At 40.6% G+C, this 24,220-nt stretch overlaps 1 protein-coding gene across 1 annotated transcript in view; it reads right to left on the bottom strand.

Annotated features, from left to right (window-relative positions):
- Positions 1 to 1,653: 1,653 nt before the first annotated feature.
- Positions 1,654 to 24,220, bottom strand: part of ANKRD46 (ankyrin repeat domain 46) — a 59,939-nt gene continuing 37,372 nt past the window's right edge. Inside the window, exon 5 of the mRNA XM_023726036.1 lies at positions 1,654 to 1,894. Within this exon, the coding sequence (XP_023581804.1) occupies positions 1,807 to 1,894 (88 nt within the window). The 3' untranslated portion in view covers positions 1,654 to 1,806. The remainder of the gene's footprint in view (positions 1,895 to 24,220) is intronic.

Below are 24,220 nucleotides of genomic sequence, written 5' to 3'. Positions count from 1 at the left end.
TTGGGGATGGAAATAAGAGGCTGTGGGAGAGTTTCAGGAAAGACCAGCTTCGAGAATCTGAGGAACACTGTGGAGCGGTGACTTCCTGGGAAAAGGTGCCCCGACAATGCTGGGAGTCAGAGGGAGAACAAGGAAAAGGGAAAGGGCTCAGTGATCTAATGGAATCTGGCAGTAGGAAGATCCAAAGATGAAAGGAGTGGCCGGGTGAGGACGGCTTTCTCCTATCTTCCAAAATTCTTTTATTATTATTATTTCATTTATTTTTGGTAAAAACATACACAACAAATCATACACCACTTTAACAATTTCTACGTGTATAATTCAGTGACATTGGTTACATTCTTCGAGTTGTGCCACCTTTCTGGACAACCTTTTCCAAACTATTTCACCGTCAACACAAATTCACCACCCCTCTAAGCTTCTTGTCTATCCTTTGGAGTTGCCGTTGTCAATTTGATCACATATAGATAATTCTCTAAAAGAGTATAATGCTTAATGCAGACATTCTTTCCTAATTAGGCTAAACTATTATTTGGTTCAAAGATGACTTCAGGGGATAGTTTCGGTTCAAGGTTTAAAGATTTCCTCAGGGTAATAGTTTGGTGGGGGGATCATCTGGCCTCAAAGACTCTAGAAAGTGTAGATTCCATGAGAATTTGACATTCTGTTCTGCATTTCCCCATTTTCCAGAATTCTTAGTATAATGTTTTTAATTAATAATTTTTTTAAAACGTATGTATGTATGGAGGGGTGGGGATGCAACATCCCTTGAAACTTTGCCCCCTGGCTCTAAGGAAGCTCTCTGCCCTGATCTTTCCTGGCAGTGGCAGTGCTCATTCCTTCCTAGCTCAGGGCTGAAGGTCTGGATTGGCAATCACACTCTTTAAGTTTCTTGTGAAAAACAGAATAGAATTCTACCCTCTGTTTTCTTCCTCTTTCTCAAGGTAGTGATTGATTATAGGAAAAAAAAAAAAAGTACTAAAAAAAGCAAAAAAGATTCACAATAGAGTGGAAGGCTAGAAAGTGAGTAACAAGTTAAAAGAGTAAAGCAAAATGTTGTTTTTTTTCTTTTTTTATCTTTAAGATATATCTTCTTTATTTCAACCTAGACCACAGGACATTGACTATTAATAATCTCTATCCAAGATCAATGTTATAAAGCAAACATATTTGAAAATATAAAGTTTCAGTACATTTTTTTTTTATTGTGCTTTAGACGAAGGTTTATAGAGCAAATTAGTTTCTCATTAAACAATTAATACACATATTGTTTTGTGACATTGGTTGCCACCCCTGCCATGTGTCAACACTCTCCCCTTCTCGACCTTGGGTTCCCCATTTTCCATTCGTCCAGCTTTCCTGACCCCTCCTGCCTTTGAAACCAGACCAATGGGTCCGTGCCCAGCATATAAAAAGCCAATCTCTCAGACGCTGGTTTTCAGAGGAAGAGTTTATTTTGCAGGCTAGCAAGCAGGAACTCAGAGGTATCGACCTCAGATTGAGTTCCTTCATTTGAGTGAGAAATCACATTTTATACTTATACATATTCATATAGAGGTGGAGGAAGGCGGTGGGCAGGATCTGAAAGTTTTAACTATTGATAGTTTCTATTGATTATTTATTACGAGGTGGGGCTAAGACTTGGCAGGGAAGTGGCTGACGGACTCTTCGCTTTTGAAATGGGCTCGGCTACTGTCGATGACATATATCCAGTGATTTTGTTTCCTTGACGTGAGTCTTTTGGTTCCTTGACATGAGTTCGCTTGTGTTACTGAGCATGCGTGGCGGCCCGGGGTCACGGGTCGGTCATCTTTGTCTGTTCTGCGCATGTCTGACCACTCTGAGTCGATTAGATCCGGACCATCCAGTGTGCTCCAGAGGGTCTGCAAAACAACTTAGAGGAAGTGAGTGATGGGTGGGGGAGGTGACTAGACATGGTGTGATAACCCATGGGGTACTAATTAATTAGGTGTCTTCAGCCTCTAGGGTACCCTAACACCTTCTCGTCCTTGCCCCTGGGCTGGTGTGCTCATTTAGTCTCGTATACATGGTCGAGCTACAGGTATTATTGTTTGTTTTATGGGATTGTCTAATCTTTGGCTGAAAGGTGAACCTCAGGAGTGACCTTAGTACTGAGTTAAAAGGGTGTCGGGGGGGCCATACTCTCAGGGTTTCTCCAGTCTCTGTCAGACCAGTAAGTCCTTTTTGGGGAGTTAGAATTTTGTTCTACATTTTTCTCCAGCTCTGTCCAGGAGAGAAGCCTCTATTGTGATCCCTGTCAGAGCAGTCGGTGGTGGTAGCCAGGCACCATCTAGTTGTGCTAGACTCAGTCTGGTGGAGGCTGTGGTAGTTGTGGTCCATTAGTCCAAAATGTCATTTTTAATTTGCTTAAAGAGCAACTCAGAAATGCAAGTCAAGCAATCACAAGAGGGAAGTGGGACGCCATGAGCCCAATGATCCAGGGAAGAGTGGAGCCCAGGCAGGAGGCAAGTTGAATGAGAACCAGAGAAAACACATCTCAGTTATCACCCGTGGGCTGTGGGGAAGTCTCCTTAGGAAGTGCCAGAACCACTCATGTCTCCATCTGCTCTGGCAGCCGAGCTGCTGGGGTGGGGGTAGGGGAATGAAGGGGCTCAGGCCTCTCAGGTTGCCTGTGAATTTGCTTTCATCAGCTGCAAACAAGTATTTATGGCTTCTTGGAATTTTCCGAATGAAGTAACTTTTCTTTCCCCAGACCACTTTCTTCACAACTGAAATGGGATCCCCACAGTACATGGAGACAAACAAAACAGCATGACATCACCGCCTGGGGAGCTGGCATTTAAGACACCAGTGCAGCCTTTTGTTCCAGATCAAATGGCTGTGATTTGCCTAGGGAGGTCACAGTCTGCACTGGCAGAGGAGGGGATGGTTCTGGGAGGCTGGGCCAGTTCTCTGAGCTCCATGTTGAGGACCTGGGAGATGAGGAGGGTAGCGGGTGCCTGTAGGGCAGACTGGTCAGAACAAGCAGCGGCAGGTCTCTCTGCTTCCTCTCAAACACTCCTGACACAAGTCATGACGATAAAAGCCCCATCTGGGCTGGAAAGAAGGTGCAGACTGACAACTGCGTCCCTCCTTCTCTAGGCCTCGGGGCTCAGGTGACAGCAGTGAGGTGCAGAGAGCACTGACCTGGAGGTTAGACAGCCCCGTTTGCACTTTTGTTTTGCTGCCTTGCAAAGTTTCCCAGCCTCAGTTTCCTTCTCTTTAAAGGTGAGGAGGTAAAAATCCCAGTTCTGCTACTCTACAGAAAGCTCCAGGAAGAGCTGAAGCCACTGAAGATCCTCACTGGTCAGTGCGCGAGGGCCTAACCAGTTACTACAGAAGTTGTCCTGTCTTTCTGCAAATAAATGCCTGCACAAACAGTTAAGTGCTTGACTACTAGCTGAAAGGTTGGCAGTTCGAACTCACCCAGAGGCATCTTGGAAGACAGGTCTCTCTGAAAGGTCACAGCCTTGAAAACCCTACAGAGCAGTTCTAGATAACTAACAACAACAATGTAGAGTGGGGCTGTTACAGTTCTCGGTAGTCCTTGACCTAAAGGGGAACCGAAAAAAAAAAAACACCAAACCTGTTGCCATTGTGTTGATTCCGACTCATAGCGACCCTATAGGACAGAGTAGAACTGCCCTATTGGGTTTCCAAGGAGCGGCTGGTGGATTTGAACTGCCGACCTTTATGGTTAGCAGCCGATCTCTTAACCACTGCACTACCAGGGCTCCCCTAAAGGGGAAGTTGTCATATAAATCATGCTAATTATTGAGTGTTACTATGCTCCAGGCCCTGCACTGAGCATTTTACACAATTAAGCTGCTAAGTAATTGACCAGTTGCTGTCTGACTCATGGCAACCCCATGTGTGTCACAGTAGAACTGTGCTCCATAGCGTTTTCAATGGCTGATTTTTCAGAAGTAGATCAGTAGGCTTTTCTTCTAAGGTGCCTCTGGGCAATTCCAACCTCTGACCTTTTGGTTAGCAGCCAAACAAGTTAACCCTTTTCACCACCCAGGGACAATGTCTGAGTAATTGGGGATTCTTTAAGGACAATAAAGAATTTTTCAATTAGCAGGAGAAAGGGGGCTCAACCACATAATTGGAATTGGAATAAATTCTAATAAGAATGAAATTTTTGATTTAATAGAAACTGTATTCTGAGTAGGGTCAGGTGTTTGGTTTGTACAAAGGGCACCGTAATTTTTGGGGTGGGAAACTCCAGGTCCCTTCTAATTATAGCATTCTGTGAGTCGGGCAGGGAACACAGTGACTGCTTATCTTCTGATTCTCTCTCTCTTCCAACTGCAGCTAGGGCAGGACAGACTTTAGAAAGGTGTTCGTTGTTGTTAGGTGCCTTCAAGTTGATTTAAACTCATAACAACCCCGTGTGACAGAGTAGAACTGCCCAATAGGGTTTTCTAGGCTGTAATCTTCCTACTCCGCCATCTTGGTCCCACAAGGCTGTCATCTTTATGACAGCAGATTGCCAGGTCTTTTCTCCCGTGGGGCTGCTGGGTGGGTTCGAACTGCCAAACTTTTGGTTAGCAGCCAAGCACTTAACTGTTCCACCACCAGAGCTCCTTAGAAAGAAGTAGGATTTGTCAAAGAGGAGACACACAGGGCAGAGTCCCTTGCATTGTCAACTGGGGCTGCTACTTTCCAGAATGGGAATTCTAGAATGGAGGCCCAACAATGGCTGAAATTTTGTTGACAGAGGTTGTAGTGTATTCTCACTTGTTGTCACCAACACATATTTTTTGAAGATAATAAGAAGTAAGTGCATGCTCTATGAGACTCAGGAGTCCCTAGGTGGTGCAAACTGTTAACTTGCTCGGCTGCTGACAGAAAGGTTGGAAGTTCGAGTTCACCCAGAGGCACCTCAGAAGAAAGCCCTGGAGATCTACTTGCAGAAACTCAGCCATCAAAAACCTTACAGAGCACAGTTCTACTCTGACACACATGAGGTTACCATGGGTCGGAACTGACTCGACGGCAATTGTTTTTTTTATAAGACTCAAGAATATTATTTCTAAGCATCAAATAATTTAAGCTTTCTGAACCTCTGTCTTCATCTATAAAACAGATAATACCCACCTCACAGCCTTATTATAATTAATAAAAATAATAACTAGATTACTTGAGTGCTGTGTTTGCACCCCATGCTAAGTGCATTGAAATGCTTTATTTCACTTAATTATGAATGAAAATAGTGGATTTCTAAGCTCAACCATTAAAACATTTTTGTAAGTAGACTTGTGATTAGGAAAGATGATGTCACCACAACTCTGGAAGTCTTACAACATCAACAAAATCATAGATAGAAAAATCATGAGAGAATAGTTTTATGCTTCCTAAAAAAAAAAAAAAAAAAAAAAAACAGAAAATATAAGCTTCCATAATGCTCATTTACTCTTATCTTCAATAGCCCTATCAGAGGAGTCCCTTTTCAAGGAATGTAATAAATGTGGTTATCAATATCCAAGTATCTTCTCATGGCACTTGTGATGGTTAAGGTTGTGTATCAACTTGGCTGGGCGATAATTCTCAGTGGTTTGCAGTTATATAATGATGTAATCAACTCTATGAAGAGATCTGCTGTGAGCAGCCAATCAGTTGAAAGGGAGTTTCCTTGCGGGTGTGGCCTGCCTCCAGTATATAAATGGATGTTCCAGCAAGGCTCTTGCTCTGGATCCTACATTGGGCTCCTCCTCATCTGACCTCCAGTTCTTGGGACTTGAGCAGGCAGATTACCTATTGATCTTGGGATTCGTCAGCCTCCGTAGCCTGTGAGCCAGTGGCCTGCCATCTGCCCTACCACTCTTGAGTTCATCAGCCCCTGCAGCTATGTGAGTCAGGAGAAGCCTCTAGCCTCATGCCTGGCCCATGGACTTGGGACTTGCCAGCCTCTGCAACTGTGTGAGCCATTTCCTTGAGATAAATCTCTCTCTATCTCTAAAACCAAAACATACTGCTGTCAAGTCAGTTCCGACTCATAGCGATGTTACAGGACAGAGTAGAACTGCCCCATAGGGTTTCCAAGGAACAGCTGGTGGATTTGAACCACCGATTTTTTGGTTAGCAGCCAAGCTCTTAACCACTGTGCCACCAGGGCTCCATCTCTCTCTCTCTCTCTCTCTATATATATATATATATACACACACACAAACTTTACTGGTTTTGCTTCTCTAGAGAACCCAGCCTAAGACAGAACTCAATGGAATTCATCTCCTTGAGTCTTATAGGGCATGCATTTGACATTATAAAACTTCATAATTGTTTAAAAAGATATATTTCCCTGCGAAAGGTTAACCTGATTGGCCAGTTCAGAGGTTATGATCATTTTCTTTCTTCCTATCACTGGTGAAGTCTCTGGGCTCTACTGATGACAGAGAGGCTCATTCATCAAGGAAGGGCTGCCAGAATTAATGAGAGGATGCCTGGAAGGTTCTGTGGGCTTTTATAAGGCTGTTGCTATGAAAAATCATGGAAAGAAGTTGTAATTAATAAAGCAGTTTTTATTAATTGCTTTATTAATTGTGACTTCTGTCCATGACTGCCACATCTTTCTCCCATGGAGTGGTTACTGGGTTCGAACTGCTGACCTTTTCGTTAGCAGACAAGCACTGTAGCAACTGCACGACCAGTGCTCCAAAGCTCCCTCAGCAATTCAGAAATTATGTGATAGCATATAGATTACAAAAAAACCAAAGCCGTTGCCATCAAGGGGATCTGGACTCATAGCAACTCTATAGTGCAGAGTAGAACTGCCCCATAGGGTTTCCAAGGAGTGGCTGGTGGATTCGAACTGCCGACCTCTTGGTTAGCAGCCAAGCTCTTTAATCACTGCACCACCAGGGGTCAGTTGAGCATAAAAAGCTATAATTCAGTCAATAAAACATACAATTCTGCCTGGAGAAGAAAAGTAACATGTGTTAGTCCCTGTAAAGTACCAGGTACTATCAGATGTGACGTCGCAATACCAAACCAAACCAGTTGCCATCGAGTTGATTCCGGCACATAGTGACGCTATAGGACAGAGTAGAACTGCCCCATAGCGTTTCCAAGGAGCAGGTAGTAGATTTGAACTGCCAACCTTTTGGTTAGCAGCCTGACCTCTTAATCACTGTGACAACAGGTCTCCTGGTGTCATAGCAGGGAGCACAATCATGTAATGGTTAAGTGTAAAGTTAGTTTGACAGTTAGTTCAACAGAATCAGGTTTGAAAACTGACTCTACTCCACGACCTTAGAAAATGTACTTACTCTTTAAGCCTCATTTTCTTTATCTGTAAAAGGGGGATAATAACAGTACCAACCTTTGTAGGGCTGTTGTGATAATTAAATGAAAGAAGGCATTTTAATGTAGTTAGCATGGTGGCTGGCACACACACATGCTCACACACAGCAATCAAGTAAGCTAGTTATTATTTTTACTAATTATAATAAGTCTGAGAGGTGGGTATTATTTGTTGTATAGATGAAGACAGAGGTTCAGAAAGCTTAAATTATTTGACCAACGCTAGTTCATTTTAAGTAAAGCTGGGATCTGCCAGCTCCAAGCCTACATGTTTTCCAGCATAACCAGAGCCTCCATTGTCTGAGCCAAAATTAGAACTAAACTGATATAACAAAAACATGTGAATTGCTCAATAAGGTGAAATATAGAACTAATATCTGATTAAATATGCACCCCCCCCCGCCCAAATCTGGAATGTGCTACTAAAATAAAGGTGAATTACCTAAGCCTAAGCTTATAGAAAGGAGCCCCTGATAGGACAGTGGTTAAGCGCTTGGCTGCTAAATGAAAGATTGGCAATGTGAACCCACCAGCCACTCTGCAGGAGAAAGATGTGGCAGTCTACTTCCATAAAGATTACAACCTTAGAAATCCTGTGGGGCAGTTCTACTCTGTCCAATAGGATTGATATGAGTCAGAATCGACTTGATGGCAATGGGGAAGCTTATAGAGGAAATATGCAAAAGTATTTTTGGGCTCAGGTAACATTTGGGGGTCTCTACAACTTACTTTCTCCTAAACTTGAATCATAGTCTAAAAGAACAGTCTGTGCTGATGGAATTGTACTAACTAGGACTGTCCAAAAGAAGTTACATTTTTGCCAGCTTTCTGTGCCAGTGACCTAGAAACTATTTCAAAACCTATTTTTGTTTCTTAGGGACTGAAATTTCAGTGAAATATAGTCCGGCCAACTATGTCCCAAAGTCTTCAAATTTAGAAATTAATTCCCAAAGAGATATTAACTTTTACTGTGGCAGAGAATAACCTTTTCATAGCCCAATTACAGGAAGAAATAACTAACTGTGCAATGCCACACTTCTAAATACTTGGCATTTATAGTATCAAGATGCAAGAGAATTAGGCTAGCAATTCTTCTTGAACCTCCAAAAAGGAATTTGGTGTAATGGGCACATACAAACACATAAGCACTCTGTAGAGCTAACATTGTATACTCAAAAAAAAACAAAACAAAACAAAGCACATAAAATTTTACATTATTATACAGAGAGAAAAAAGAGACAACTGAAATTTGCTAAAATATATCTATTTTAATATATGTGCACACATTAATTTGTAATGACTCTAGCAAATAAATCATTTATCCCTTTTTTTAAATATCAGAAGATTTACTATTGCATATGTCAAGTTGAAATTTCTCTAGGTCAGAAATTATTACTGGATTGATCCTTAAACTAATTTGAACATGAAAAAATAACCTAGATTAAAAACAGCAACAAAACAATCATAAATCTTTATCGAAAAAAAGTGGAGAGAGGTATCTTTTGAGTATCCCTAAACGAGCTGATTCTTATTTTTTTTTATTGTGCTTTAGATGAAGGTTTACAGAGCAAATTAATTTCTCATTAAACAATTAATACACATATTGTTTTGTGACATTGGTTGCCAACACCATGACGTGTCGACACTCTCCCCTTCTCGACCTTGGGTTCTCTGTTACCAGCTTTCCTCTCCCCTCCTGCCTTCCCGGCCTTGCCTCTGAGCTGGTGTGCCAGTTTAGTCTAGTTTTGTTTTATGGGCCTGTCTGATCTTTGGCTGAAGGATGAACTGCAGGAGTGACTTCATTACTGAGCTAAAAGGGTGTTCAGAGGTCATACTCTTGGGGTTTCTCCAGTCTCTGTCAGACTAGTAAGTCTGGTCTTTTTTGTGAGTTAGAATTTTGTTCTACATTTTTCTCCAGCCCTATCCAGGACCCTCTGTTGTGATCCCTGTCAGAGCAGTCAGTTGTGGTAGCCAGGCACCATCTAATTGTACTGGACTCAGTCTGGTGGAAGCGGTGGTAGTTGTGGTCCATTAGTCCTTTGGAATAATCTTTCCCTTGTATCTTGTTTTCTTCATTCTCCCTTGCTCCCAAAGGGGTGAGACCAGTGGAGTATCTTAGATGGCCGTTCACAAGCTTTTAAGACCCCAGACGCTACTCATCAAGGTAGAATGTAGAACATTTTCTTTATAAACTATGTTATGCCAATTGAGCTAGATAGATGTCCCCCAAGACCATGGTCCCCAGCCCTCAGCCTAGTAATTCAGTCCCTCAGGGAATTTGGATGTGTCTATGAAGCTTCTATGACCTCGCCTTGGTCAAGTTTTGCTGACTTCCCCAGTATTGTGTACTGTTTTACCCTTCACCAAAGTTACCACTTATCTATTGTCTAGTTAGTGTTTTCCCTCCTCACCCCTCCCCTCCCTAGTAACCATCAAAGATTGTTTCTTTCTGTGTAAACCTTTTCATGAGTTTTTATAATAGTGGTCTCATACAATATTTGTCCTTTAGTGATTGATTTATTTCACTCAGCACAGTGCCCTCCAGATTAATCCATGTTGTGAGATGTTTCACAGATTCATCACTGTTTTTTATTGTTGCATGGTATTCCATTGTGTGTACATACCATAGTTCATCCATTCTTCTGTTGATGGGCACTTAGGTTGTTTCCATCTTTTTGCTATTGTGAATAATGCTGCAACAAACATGGGTTTGCATATGTCTATTCATGTGACGGCTTTTATTTCTCTACGATATATTCCTAGGAGTGGGATTGCTGGATCGTATGGTATTTCTATTTCTAGCTTTTTAAGGAAACACCATATCATTTTCCAAAATGGTTGTGCCATTTTACATTCCCACCAGCAGTACATAAGAGTTCCAATCTCCCTGCAGCCTCTCCAACATTTGTTATTTTCTGTTTTTTTGATCCATGCCAGTAATCTTGGAGTGAGATAGTATTTCATTGTGGTTTTGATTTGCATATCTCTAATGGCTCATGATTGTGAGCATTTCCTCATGTGTCTGTTAGCTGCCTGAATGTCTTCTTTGGTGAAATGTCTGTTCATATCTTTTGCCCATTTTTAAATTGGATTATTGGTCTTTTTGTGTAGAGGTACTGGATTTTCTTATAGATTTTAGAAAATAATTTCTTTTTTTTTTTAATTTTAGATGGTTTACAGAACAAATAGTTTCTCATTAAACAGTTAGTACATATATTGCTTTATGACATTGGTCAACAACCCCATGACATGTCAACACTCTCCCTTCCTGACCTTGGTTCCCTACCACCAGCTTTCCTGCCCCTTCCCGCCTTCCAGTCTTTGTCCCTGGGCTGTTGTGCCCCATCAGTCTCATTTTGTTTTATGGGCCTGTCCAATCTGTGGCTGAAGAGTGAACCTCAGGAGTGACTTCATTACTGAGCTAAAAGGGTGTCCAGATGCCATACTCTTGGGGTTTCTCCAGTCTCTGTCAGACTAGTAAGTCTGGTCTTTTTTGTGAGTTAGAATTTTGTTCTACATTTTTCTCCAGCTCTATCCAGGACCCTCTGTTGTGATCCCTGTCAGAGCAGTCAGTGGTGGTAGCCGGGCACCATCTAGTTGTACTGGACTCAGTCTGGTGGAAGCGGTGATAGTTGTGGTCCATTAGTCCTTTGGAATAATCTTTCCCTTGTATCTTGTTTTCTTCATTCTCCCTTGCTCCCGAAGGGGTGAGACCAGTGGAGTATCTTAGATGGCTGCTCACAGGCTTTTAAGACCCCAGATGCTACTCACCAAGGTAGGATGTAGAACATTTTCTTTATAAACTAAGTTATGCCAGTTGAGCTAGATGTTCCCAGAGACCATGGTCCCCACAGCCCTCAGCCCAGCAATTTGGTCCCTCAGGGAGTTTGGATGTGTCTATGGAGCTTCCGTGACCTTGCCTTGTACAAGTTGGTCTGGCTTCCCCAGTATTGTGTACTGTCTTACCCTTCACCAAAGTTACCACTTATCTATTGACTATTTAGTGTTCCCCTCCCACCCCCCTCCTTTGTAACCATCAAAGATTTTCTTTTTTTGTGTAAACCTTTTCATGAGATTTTACAGCAGACATTTCATACAATATTTGTCCTTTTGTGATTGACTTATTTCACTCAGCATAATGCCCTCCAGAGTCATCCAAGCAGACAGAATGAGAGTGTCATGGAGCAAAACAGCAGAGTCAAGTTAAAATTAAAAGTAAAGAGATTTTATTAAGAGGCAGGGCAATTTGCAAATTGGGAATAACAAGTTCCAGAGGGTTCTGAACTGATTGATCCAAGTAGAAGACAGTTCAGAGAGTTTTCATAAGAAAATACAAGGAACTTCAGTTAAAATTCAGTGATTGGTTGACATTTAGGTAATGGGTGAGGGTATATCTGATTGGTAGATTACATATGTTTCTAAAATTGTTTTTTAAAAGTTACAAAGTAATCATTAAATTGGGTACATTTGGCCTTGAAACAATCTGAGTGCCTCCTTGCATGACTGCAGAGAGGACATACATAATTCTAAAGTTTATCTTGAGTAAGCACTGTTCTGAGAATTGTTTTGGTTCTGGTTTTCTGAGCAGCGTCTATTCTTAAGCAAGCAATAACCCTTAAGCAAACAAATCACATTCTTCTCTAAAATTGTTTACCAAGTAATTTTCTCAGGGTACGGTGGAGAGTTACAGAAATGACAAGCTGCAATCTTGATGTAGAAGTCACTTTTAATTTAAAATGTAGTTTTGGCCTCAGACCTTAGCATAGCCACCATCTGATGTCAGGAGCCCTAAGTGAATTTGGGATGCTTTTACTCAATCCCCCCGCATTGATCATGAATCCCATCAAAGAGATTCCTTGATCACATCTTAATTCTTCTGCCTTGCTGGGCTAGGAGTCTCATCTTCAGGGTGAGTTGGTTTTCAGATTTTCTGATCACCCACAAAGGAGTAACTCGTATTCAGAAAGGTCTTTTCTTGTTCACTGGCAGTCTGTCTCTACAGACATTTAAGACCCCAGACACTGTGATTACACAGCAGGGCACCATCAAATGTTAAACAGTGGGTTGGGAAGGTAAGAAGCTGGATCAAAATAAGAGAGCTCACCTGACATGAGGAGGCTGAGCCTATGGTGAGAGGTCAAAGTCATGTGAGTAACCATTTTTTCCTAAGTTACATGATTTTTTCCATAGGAATGGAGTTAATAGCTTGTTTGAATGTATTATACACGTTATGGATTGAATTGTGTCCCCCAAACGTGTGTCAACTTGGCTAGGCTATGATTCTCAGGATTGTGTGATTATCCACCATTTTGTCATCTGATGTGATTTTCCTACATATTGTAAATCCTACCTCTATGATGTTAATGAGACAGAATTAGAAGCAGTTATGTTAATGAGGCAGGACTCAATCTACAAGATTAGGTTGTGTCTTAAGTCAATCTCTATGATATATAAAAGAATAAGCGACAGAGACACGGGGGACCTCATACCACCAAGAAAGCGGCGCTGGGAGCAGAGTGCATCCTTCAAACCCAAGGTTCCTGTGCTGAGATGTTCCTAGATCAGAGGAAGACTGATGACAAGGACCTTCCCCCAGAGCCGACAGAGAGAGACAGAGAGAGAGACTTGCCCTGGAGCTGGCACCCTGAATTCAGACTTCTAGCCTCCTAGACTGTGAGAGAATAAATTTCTTTTTGTTAAAGCCATCCATTTGTGGTATTTCTGTTATAGCAGCACTAGATAACTAAGACAGAATTTGGTACCAGAAGAGTAGGGTACTGTTCTAACCTAAAATGTGGAAGTAGATTTGAAACTGTGAATGGATAGAGGCTAGAAGAGTTTTAAAGTGCCTAATAAGATTGCCTTGAAAAGACTGTTGGTGGAATTATGGATGTCAAAGGCAATTCTGGTGAGGACTCAGAGGATGTGAGAAGAGCTGTTATACTGGAGATGGTGCAGACAGCAAGAAGCAGCAGCAAACGGCAGCAGCAGAACGAGGAGATCAGCCTGAGACAGTGCTGGAGGCAACCCATGGAGTGACAGTGGTGAGTGTCTGTGAACAGGAGGCTTCCTGGTGGAGTGGGGTGCCTCTGGACACTTACTGGTGGAGCTAAAGAGCTTTAGAACACTTGTCCCAGCAGTGCAGAAGCAGGTAGTGAGGCCCAAGGGACCAAGAGGCCAAGGAACCAGGAAGCAGAAGCTGAAGAGACAAGGAATACACGAAGCAAAGCTGCCTCAGTCTCTAAGGATAGGGTCATGACCTCTGGGGTGTCAAAGGGTAGAGTCACAGTAGGTATACAGTAATCAGATGAACTAGGAGAATGGGACCATCTAAAGTCAAGGGAGCAGAGTTGTTATCCCAGTGGGCCTGGAAGGTGGAACTTAAGTCCAGGGCCGAGGGACCTCCACTGAGAATCAGGAGAGTGTGGCCAACACCCAGAGTCTAGAGGGCAGGGCCATTGCCTAAATGGTCTCAGAGAACAAAGGATTACTTTCAAGCCTTGAGAGCTAATGTAATGTGTTCTGCTGACTTGCCTGATGCCTGTTCTCTCATCTTTCTCTCCAATTTCTCCCACTTTAATGGAAGTGTCTAGGTTGTCCCTGTTCCACCATTGTACTTTGGAAGTAGATAATTTGTATTCTAGATTTTATAGATGAAGAGGAATTTTTGGATATTGGACTTGGAGATGATTTAAGACTTTTGCTATGATATGATGGGATGAAGATGTTTTACGTGTGGCAAGGACATGAATTTTTGTAGGCCAAATGGTGGAATATTATGGATTGAACTGTATCCCCCCCAAAATGTGTGTCAACTTGGCGAGGCTGTGATTCCTAGTATTGTATAATTATCCACCATTTTCTCATCTGATGTGATTTTTCTATGTGTTGTAAATCCTACCTCTATGATGTTAATGAGGCAGGATTAAAGGCAGTTTTGTTAATGAGGCAGGACTCAGTCTACAAGATAAGGTTGTCTCTTAAGTCAATCTCTTTTGAGATATAAAAGAGAGAAGTGAGCAGAGAGACAGGGGGACCTCATACCACTAAGAAAGCAGTGCCGGGAGCAGAGTACTTCCTTGGACCCAGGTTCTTGCACTGAGAAGCTCCTAGATCAGGGGAACATTGATGACAAGGACCTTCCCCCAGAGCTGACAGAGAGAGAGAGACTTCCCCTGGAGCTGGCACCCTGAATTCGGACTTCTATCTTCCTAGGCTGTGACAGAATAAATGTCTCTTTGTTAAAGCCATCCACTTGTGGTATTGCTGTTATAGCAGCAGTAGATAACTAAGACAACACATACATCTCATACAGCATTTGATGATGATTATAGCAACAACGAGTACAATTAAACAAGTTTGTAAAATAGAATGAAGCCAAGATCCTATGCCACCTGAAGATGTCTGAAAAAGGACAAGTCAGGCATAGGAGGGATAGAATATAGCCGTGTAGCTTTCTGGTGGATTTGTTTAATATCTTGTTCCACTTCCCCTGAAGAGTTTATCCAAGTATAGCAGGAAGTGTTGGTGATGTCACAGACTCCTCCTTGTTGAGCAGTAATCAGGAAACAAAGTCCAAGAAATTTCAGCAGGTTGCATGAAGTCTTGTTCCATGGTCTTGGGAAGAGTCATCTATTTTGACATCATCTGCTTCTGGTCACAAGGGCGTTTGAACTTCAGTTTAAGTCCATCAGTAGGTTTTAACAGTCCAGGCAGGGGCTTTAGCCTTCTTAAGTTGGGGTAAGTGGATCTAAGTTTTAATTCCCTTATAGTAATTCTTTTAGTTTACTCAGTCCTATGTAGTTAATTTTGGTTCCATGGAATTATGGATCAAGAGCAATCAGAAAACTTCATTAGTTTCTACATAAGAGTCCTGAAAATCTTGATTTAGTCCAATTGTGTCCACATTTGAAATATTATAGTCCTCTTCATTTAAGTCTGATGTAGTTCATTTTTGTTGAAATACTTTGGTCAAGTGTTTTCAGCAAGTCAGTAAAGTACAAACTTATCTGCAGACAACAAAACTTAATATTGCCAGGATTAACTTATAATAACATTTCTTTTTTTTTTTTTTTTTGGTTAATGAATGCTTCTTTTTTTCCCATGCAAAAATTTATACATAGTTATGTGACTCTAATTGCTCTCCCCATACTGTGACTGCATACTCCTCCTTTCCACCCGATTCCCCATGTCCATTCAACCAACTCCTAACCCTCTCTGCCTTCCCATTCACCTCTGGACAGAAGCTGCCCATTTAGTCTCTTGTATCTACTTGAGCTAAGAGGGACACTCCTCATGAGTATCACTTTATGTCCCACAGTCCAGTCCAATCCCTGTCTGAAGAGTTGGCCTCAGAAATTGTTTTACTTCTGGGCTGATAGAGAATCCAGGGGCCATGCTTTCCGGGGTTCCTACAGTCTCAGTCAGACCATTAAATCTGGTCTTCTTACTCAAATTTGAGTTCTGCACCCCACCTTTCTCCTGCTCCATCAGGGACTCTCTGTTGTGTTCACTGTCAGGGTGGTCATTGGTGGTAGCCGGGCACCATCTAGTTCTGGTCTCAGGCTGATGAAGTCTCTGGTGTCTTTGCTGTTCTTCATTCTCCTTTACTCCAGGTGGTTGGGACTAATTGATGCATCTTAGATGGCTGCTTGCAAGCTTTTAAGACCCCAGATGCCACTCACCAAAGTAGGATGCAGAACATGTTCTTAATAAGCTTTGTTATGCCAGTTGACATAGATGTCCCCTGAAAGCATGGTCCCCAGACCCCTACCCCTGCTACTCTGTCCCTCAAAGTGTTTGATTTTATTCAGGAAACTTTTTAGCTTTGGTTTAGTCCAGTTGTGCTGACTTCCCCTGTAGTGAGTGCTGTCCTTCCCTTCACCTAAGATAATTCTTGTCTACTATCTGGTTAGTAAATAACCCTCCCCCTCCTTCCCCACCCTCATAACCATCAAAGAATGTTTTCTTCTGTGTTTAAACCTTTTCTTGAGTTCTTACAGTGGTGGTCTTATACAATATTAATGACATTTCTTAAAAGCAAAAGCCTTGATGGAATTAATTACAAAACTAATGAAAATCTAAATAAAGTTAATTTAAAAAAACTGCAGACAAAACATAATGATTAGTCTTATTTTTAAAGAGCTTTAGATATAATGCACGATAATCTTGAAACATAATACTATACAGTCAGGGTATACTAAGAATATACAAGATTATCAAGTCTCTAAACAGCTGAATAAAATTCTGTTTAATGTCAGGGTTACAATCAAAGTTATGGAGGATGATTTCTTTTACAGGGATGTTTTACTGTAGCCTAAACTCCATGACACTGCAGCAGTGGTTCTTAAACTTGAGTGAGCATCAGAACTACCTGGAGAGCTTTGATCAGCCAACAACAAAGCTGAGGGTACTATTTTTAACATCTTCCTGAATAATCAAGTAGCTTCCACGTTTGATAATTCATAACCTTAAAAAAATGATAAAATGTAAAAAACAAAACAAAAAACTCCATGGGTAAATGATGTGAATTTCCCAGTTAAACTACTGGCATTGATGATGTTAGATTCAAAAGAAATAAAGTTGCAACCAAGTTAGCAATAAAAATAATAATAAAACTATGACATAATAGTATGCATTTGTGGCCTAATATGAGGCAATAACATAAGGGGAAACATTAGCACATAAATTTTTAATCCAAAGAAAATCAGGCACTTCTCTTGACTTGGCCAAATGTTTCATGTAACTCAACACATTAAATAAGCCTTATTATTATATTTTTTCTAGCATTTTTTTCCTTGCAAAACAGGAACAAATCCCTTTGTGGCTTTTCATGAAGTTTCAATGTTGTCAGACGTTTATTATAGGTCACTGAGGAACAACAGTTATTTTATCAAAGATTTTAAAGGAAAAAAAACCCTTGGCTTCTTTAAAGCCACGTGGCTTGGTTTTCGACTCAGGAATTTATCCTAGTGAGATGCTGAACCCTTGCCTTTGAGGCAGATTACACAAAGAATAAATTAATTCTTCAACCCAGTAATTAAAGAAAATTTTGTTATTTTAACAGTGAGAAACCCAGTTCTTTGCTCTGTGTGCTATTTGACATTCAAACTCTTAAAAATCTCATAAATTAACCCATCAGATTTTAGCCGCAACAGATAAAAACTTTGAACATTATCAAATAAATTCCCTTTTTATAAACTTTTTAAACATTGTTTTTGTTGCATATCTCTTATGGTACAACCCTTTAAGTGGGAAAAATGAACACACTCATTAGCAGACCGGACTGTGTGTATGTATATGTATATACATATATATATATATCTCCTTTCTCTGTGGCACAGAAAGCAAAAATATATAAACTTAAATTATAACAAATATCTATTAATTCAATTAATATTAGTAAGTTACCTAAAAGATCTTGGAAATTACTTTAAGCCTATATACCACAAAACGTAATTACTGTTGAAATAAAGTTTGTTTAAATATTCAAACTTTTACCATTTCCCATACTTTCCCCAATCTGAATTTAGCCCTTCAAGATTTTATCAATTGGTTTTGGAAATTACAAAGTGCCTGCTCACCCCGACCAATTCATTGATATGGATATAACCCTAAGTCTCTGGCTAGGGGTGGAAACATTTCCCCAGACCAGTTCAGGTGTGTCTCATTGGGATTTCTATATTTTGGTTTCTCAGAATTCCTCTATAATAGAGAGTTTGTTCATAGTTCTTTGAAGAAATACTATAATCTCATAGTGCCGTCCAGAGGTAGGAAATTATTATATTTTCATAACTCCGTCTTTTGCATGCTTTACGAGAAAAAAACCTAGTAACTGTCATTCATGGCTTCCACAAAACGAGACAGAAAGACGACATAAATTCACTGGTCTGTGAGGCCAGCTCAAAACCTTCATTCAACATTACACAAGACAAAGATATAGGGAACCCAGTTTCTTAAAGGTATACAGTAATCTTGGGGTAAGATCAACCTGATTTAACAAAAAAACAGGTCCTAGATAAGTTCATTAATTTGCCAGAGTCCCAGTTGGAGGGGTATCAGGCCCTTCTGACAAAACCTGAGTATTAAACAAAAGTTCCCCAGAGGAACGAAAAGACAGGAAAAATAGGAACTCATTTCCCAAAGTGGGAAGAAAAGACAGAGCAATGGAAACCCATTTCCTTAAAGTGATTGCTGAAATTCCGAATTACTTCTAGTATATTCAGTTTATAATATTTTGAATATGAACCCCAAATGAGTGTCCTGGTAGGGGTAAATCCAGGCTCATTTATTAAGGATGTTAAGAATTAGGTTGAAATTTTGGTTTCTCAGAGTCAAATAAAATTCTAAGCAGGAAGTTCATCTCCTGGGAATCCTCTGTAACAACCATACGAAACCTGGTTTCATTTCTTCTGAACCTAATTCATTTTGCTGGCTAGAGACCTAGTCGCTTATTTTGAACATCCTAGTTTATCTAATTGGAAAGTACTTAACAGTGGTCATTGATTTAAAAAACTGTTGTTAGGAAGTTTAAACAAAAATTCAAATACAAACAATTAAAATAAGCACTTTACTGAGATTGTTTAATTCGAGGCCCTTAGTTTTTAATTTGCTGTGCAGAAAAAAAAAACAATTTGCCCAGGTGAAAAGAACCCCAAAAGTGGCCACTGATTCTTTTTAATTGTCCCTGGTTAGGCAATGCCAACAAATTAAGAACAAGCATGTTACAGGATGAAAATGCTTATTCACAAAACAGGTCAGGAGCTGTCTGTCACCTTCACCTGCCAACTGGCATTACCCATTTTCAAAGAAAGTTTGAGTTTGTTCAAAGTTTAGGACTTTTGGACTTGATAAATCCTGATGGGGGCTGCTGAGAGGTTTGGACAGTGTGTTGCTTAAACCAGTATGTACCTTATTGCAAGGGCATTGTCTCATGACCCTATTGCTTCTGGCCCATCCCTTGAATAGGTTTATCCTGTCACAGGAGTCTTTAATCATCTTTCATGGCTGGCAACTGCCCATCGGCACGTACTGGTCATCTGTGCCCTTTATTTCTTTGCAGCTTATGCAGCCTGAGATTCTATAAATCTGAAAACTTCTAGGACAGTAATTTAACAAGAACCTTGCACTACTGTCACTAGTGGAGGCAAACAAACTGTTGCAAGAGACAGACAATAAAAACAGATCCTTTCAATAAATCTTGAAGAACTCAATGCAAAGGAGAGTAGAGTTCAGATCCCAGAGGGGCTTACTTGAGGCAACTCCTGTGGAGGTCCAGGGAAGCAGCAAGCCAAGAGGCTCCTGTTAATACTACGGCCTGAGGTCCTGAGCCTCCTGGGCGTCGCTCCAGCAGCTCTCCTTCAGATCCTACTGGCACCAAGAAAAATGGCAGAGTCTGGTTGAAATTAAAGGTGAACTTAAATCCCTTTTGGAACAAAGGGAGACACATAAATAAGGTAAACTGACAATTACAGGTGTGCCAGAAACCGTAATTGCATTTTAAATAGGCGGCAACAAAGTACCGTTTCCATTTGTAAAAGGCCAGAACATTTTCTGCTGTTTGTTTCCAGAAATTGAGATAGCTTTGTGCTAGTCCAATCAATTCATATTAACAACTGTCTAACTATCCATCTCCTATCGTGATCTGAAACAATTTAAGAGGACTTAAATGATACTGAATAGCATAAATAAAAAGTAGGTATTTTGAAAAGCAAAATAAAAAGCTAAAGTTGAGGACATAAAATAACCCAAGGATGAGGTAATAAATTACCATAAAATTTCTTTTGGTGGGACCCAAATTTGGTATTAAGCTTTTCAGTATACAATGTGGAAGAGGAGTTCTACTGGATCAATGACGTAATTCATAGAGAACATAAGACGTATGTAGAGTAGTTGCTCAGCAGAAATGCAACTATTTGTGGTTGTAAGAAGCAAAACTTCCTCCTCATGGGTCTTAAAAAAGAGGAACTGTACCAACAGCAACCTCGGTAACTTTCCTTAGAATAGATGCAATGGCCAGGTCCGTGGGGCTAGTCTTTAACACAATTTTCACTTTAGGATGATGGCATCACAACTGAGCAGAGGTAGGCATCACAGCACGATGGTTAGGAGAGGAAACTCCAGTGCCAGGCTGCCTGGTTTCAAATCCCAGTTGTGCCACTGACTAGCTGTGTGACCTTGGGGAAGTCATTCAAGCCTGCCTCAAGTGCCTTTGTTTTCCTAACTGTAAGGTGGGGATACCAGTAGTATTTGGGAGGATTAAATGAGTTAGTAAGCACTATGTATCTAGTGTCACCACCTACAACTGAAAAGTTCAGGAAAAGCAACTGGGGTGGGCACTGACAAAATACAGTCCAGGTATCTATCTCTACATGATCTGACTTGATGCCAAGGAAGACTTTTAGAATAGCGCTGTTCAAGAGAACTTTTGCAAAAGTGGAAATATTCTATATCTGCACTGACCAATACAATATCCAAATGTGGCTACTGAGCACTAGAAATGTGGCTAGTGAGAATGAAGATCTGAATTTTTAATTTAAGTGGCTCATGGCTACTGTATTGGACAGCACAGATACAGAAAAATTTCCATCACTGTAGAAAGTACAATTGAACAGTGTTGATCTAAAACCTCCTCCAAGTAGTTCTCGCTAAATATTGTTATCAGCTAAATATTTGATGACTATTGGGTGACAAAGAACTCCAGATAGTATTCCCTGACATCTAACTGGAGTGAGGCCAAATTTCTGTTGTCAAATGAATGTGGAATCCCACACCTAAGGCCGGAGATGCCCAGTTGTGATGTGAAAAGTTCAAGGATGAACAACTAAACAGAATGCCAGCCTATCTGAACTTTGAGGCAAGGCTTCAAACTGATTTGTTCCAGTTTGAAACCCTGCTGACAATTTGCATTTCTAACAAGTTCCCAGGTGATGCTAATGCTGCTCGTTAGGGAGCAATTCTGAGAACCACTAGTAGAGCCATATCAAAACCAAACCTACTGCTGTCAAGTTGATTTCGACTCATAGCGACCCTAAAGGACAGAGTGGAACTGCCCCGTAAGGTTTCCAAGGCTGTAAATATTTACAGAAGCAGACGGCCACATCTTTCTCCCACACTAATAGAGCAGTGGTTATCAAAATTTATTACACATAACACTAACTGGGGATCTTGTTAAAATGTAGATTCTGATTCAGTATATCTAGAGGTAGAAATGAAAATTCTCAGCAGGGGTTCGAACCGAAAGAACTGGTTCAAAGCCCTGCTATGAGGGAACTCAAGACAGTATGCATGGCAAGGCCAAGGCCCTCCCTGGAAAATATCTTGAATCCACTTCGGAGCACAAAGGCTTTGTCTCAAAGTTCTACTTCATCTAGCACAGCTGCAATGGTTTCAGCCTCAACAACTTCAAAGGGTAGCTTCACCAGATGCTGGCTACTGTTCTACGAATTTTGAGAAATGTTACTCCCTGGTGTACCCTCCAAAACAAACTATTTGGAAAAGGTACACCAGAGTGATTAAGAAAAATAAGCTGTATTATGGGCCCCAGATAAAAGGAAGCAACGTTTGCTGAAATCCATAAAGTGCCATACGTAACATAAAGGTAAATTAAAGGAAAAGTTATTGTTAGGTGCTGTTGAGCTGATTTCGACTCATAGCGACCCTATGTGACAGAGTAGAACTGCCCCACAGGATTTTGTTGGCTGTAATCTTTACAGAAGCAGATTGCCAGGTCTTTCTCCCGTGGAGCTTCTGGGTCGGTTCAAACTGCCAACCTTTTGGTTAAGCAGCCAAACACGTAACCATTGTGCCACCAGGGCTCCTTTAAAGAAAAAGTAACTTACAATAAAATATGTATTTCAGTATTTAAATGTTCAGGCACTACTAGCAGATACAGGTAAGTCATCAGATGCTTGTACCTATACGTAATTATGTTGGTGACTCAATAACCATTAGCAGCACTGCTATCAGTGATTTTTTCTTGTCAACTCATGGCCAAGTTTTGAACAAAACAAAGTACAATCTTTCCTCAATTTATCTGGTGATTATATTCTTGGAAATTTCAGGGTACATTAAAGCCGTACAAAAAAAAATTTTTTTTTTTTGCTTTTAATGTAAAATGGAATTGGCTTTGGACTCAGATTATTTGAACAGTTTTTTTCCCCACATGAATGTCTAACAGAACACTGAAAAATTATGTGGGATACAGAACAATTCTCTATTGTGCTTGACTATCCCACGTACTGCTGGACATAACACATCCATAGCCCTTGCCCACTAACTGCCAGCAGTACCTACAAACATCATGACAACCAAACTTGTAAAAAGTCCCCATGAGTTAGTTCTACGCTTCATTGAAAACCACTGGTCCATGCCAATCATATTAATTGTACCAAATCCACCTCCAGCCAATGACTGGTTCATCAGTCCAGGTCTAAGTCAACCAGTGCATGGCAATGGCTGGTTTGGAAATAGGGTACATGATCTAGTATCAGCCAACAAAACATAGAGGAAATTTCCCGGGGGCTTTGCAGGAAAGTTTCCTAGGAAAGAGCTACAGGAAAGACAGCCTCGTCTTCCCTACATGGTTATATACGGATGTGAGGCCTGAAAACGCTAGACTCACTTCAGAACCAGCTGGACAATGAGATCAACAGAAGACGACAGAGCCAACAGTAGCACAGTAAACTGAGCTAGAAACTTTGTACTCAGTCACCCTCCAGGTCCACCCTACTTCTGAACTTCATTACCTTAACCAATATGTTTCCTTATGTTAGCACCTCTGATTTTGGATTTTTAAAAATTTCCTTGTTGTTTAGAATATACACAGTAGAACATACACCAATTCAACAATTTCTACATGTACAATTCAGTGACATTGATTACATTCTTTGAGTTGTGCGACCATTCTAACCCTCCTTTTCTGAATTGTTCCTCCCCCATTAACATAAACTCACTGCCCCCTAAGTTTCTTGTCTAATTTTTTGAGTTGCTATTGTCAGTTTGAATCCATATAGATAGTTCTTAAAGAGCACGATGCTCAAAGCAGACATTCTTTACTAATTAAGTTAAACTACTGTTTGATTTAAAGAAGACTTTAGGAGATATTTTTGGTTTAAGGTTGGTTTAAGTTTAAAGACTATTTCAGGACAATAGTTTTGGGCATTCATGCAGCCTCAATAGCTCCAGGAAGTCGAAATACCATGAGAATTTGAAATTCTCTTACACATTTCCCCCTTTTGATCAGGATTACTCTATAGAATCTTTGATCAAAACATTCAGTAATGGTAGTTGGGTGGATTTTTGTTTCTTGTAGCTGAAAGCACTCTGATATATAAACAATTTCACAAAGTCAAAGACAGGCCTGGTTAAAAACAAAAAGTAACAACAACAAAAAAGAATATTGTTCCTGGTGGACATCTATACCAAGTGGTATAAATAAACCTGTGGTAGGCTGTGCTGGTTGAAAGCTTGCCTGTTCTTTATGTAAAGGAGCTACAGTCTGAGACTGTACAGTTCCTTCTGTCAAATGGCAGGCACGTTTTGGAAGAAGAATGATCGGCAAAGTTCACACATGCAGTTTTGTTGGAGGAAACATGAAAGTTAAAAGGCAATTCATAGAATGGGAGAAAATTGTGGACCAGAACTCAAATTCTTAAAAAGTCCAGACTTAATGAACTGGTTGAAACTAGAGGACTCCCTGAGACTACTGAGATACTGAGATACTCTTTCAACCTTAAACTGAAATTATCCTTTGAGGTCACCTTTTAGCTAAGTAACAGACTGGCTCACAAAACAAAGAATATCACCTAAGAGTAATGAGCTCCTTTTAAAAAAATCATCTATATGAGACCAAATGGTCTAAAATCACTCTAAAGATGAGAAGGTAAGAGTGCAG

This window comes from Trichechus manatus, unplaced genomic scaffold (assembly GCF_000243295.1).
Source record: "Trichechus manatus latirostris isolate Lorelei unplaced genomic scaffold, TriManLat1.0 scaffold00009, whole genome shotgun sequence".
Taxonomy (NCBI): Eukaryota; Metazoa; Chordata; class Mammalia; order Sirenia; family Trichechidae; genus Trichechus; species Trichechus manatus.
This window is presented reverse-complemented; position numbering and strand designations above follow the sequence as displayed.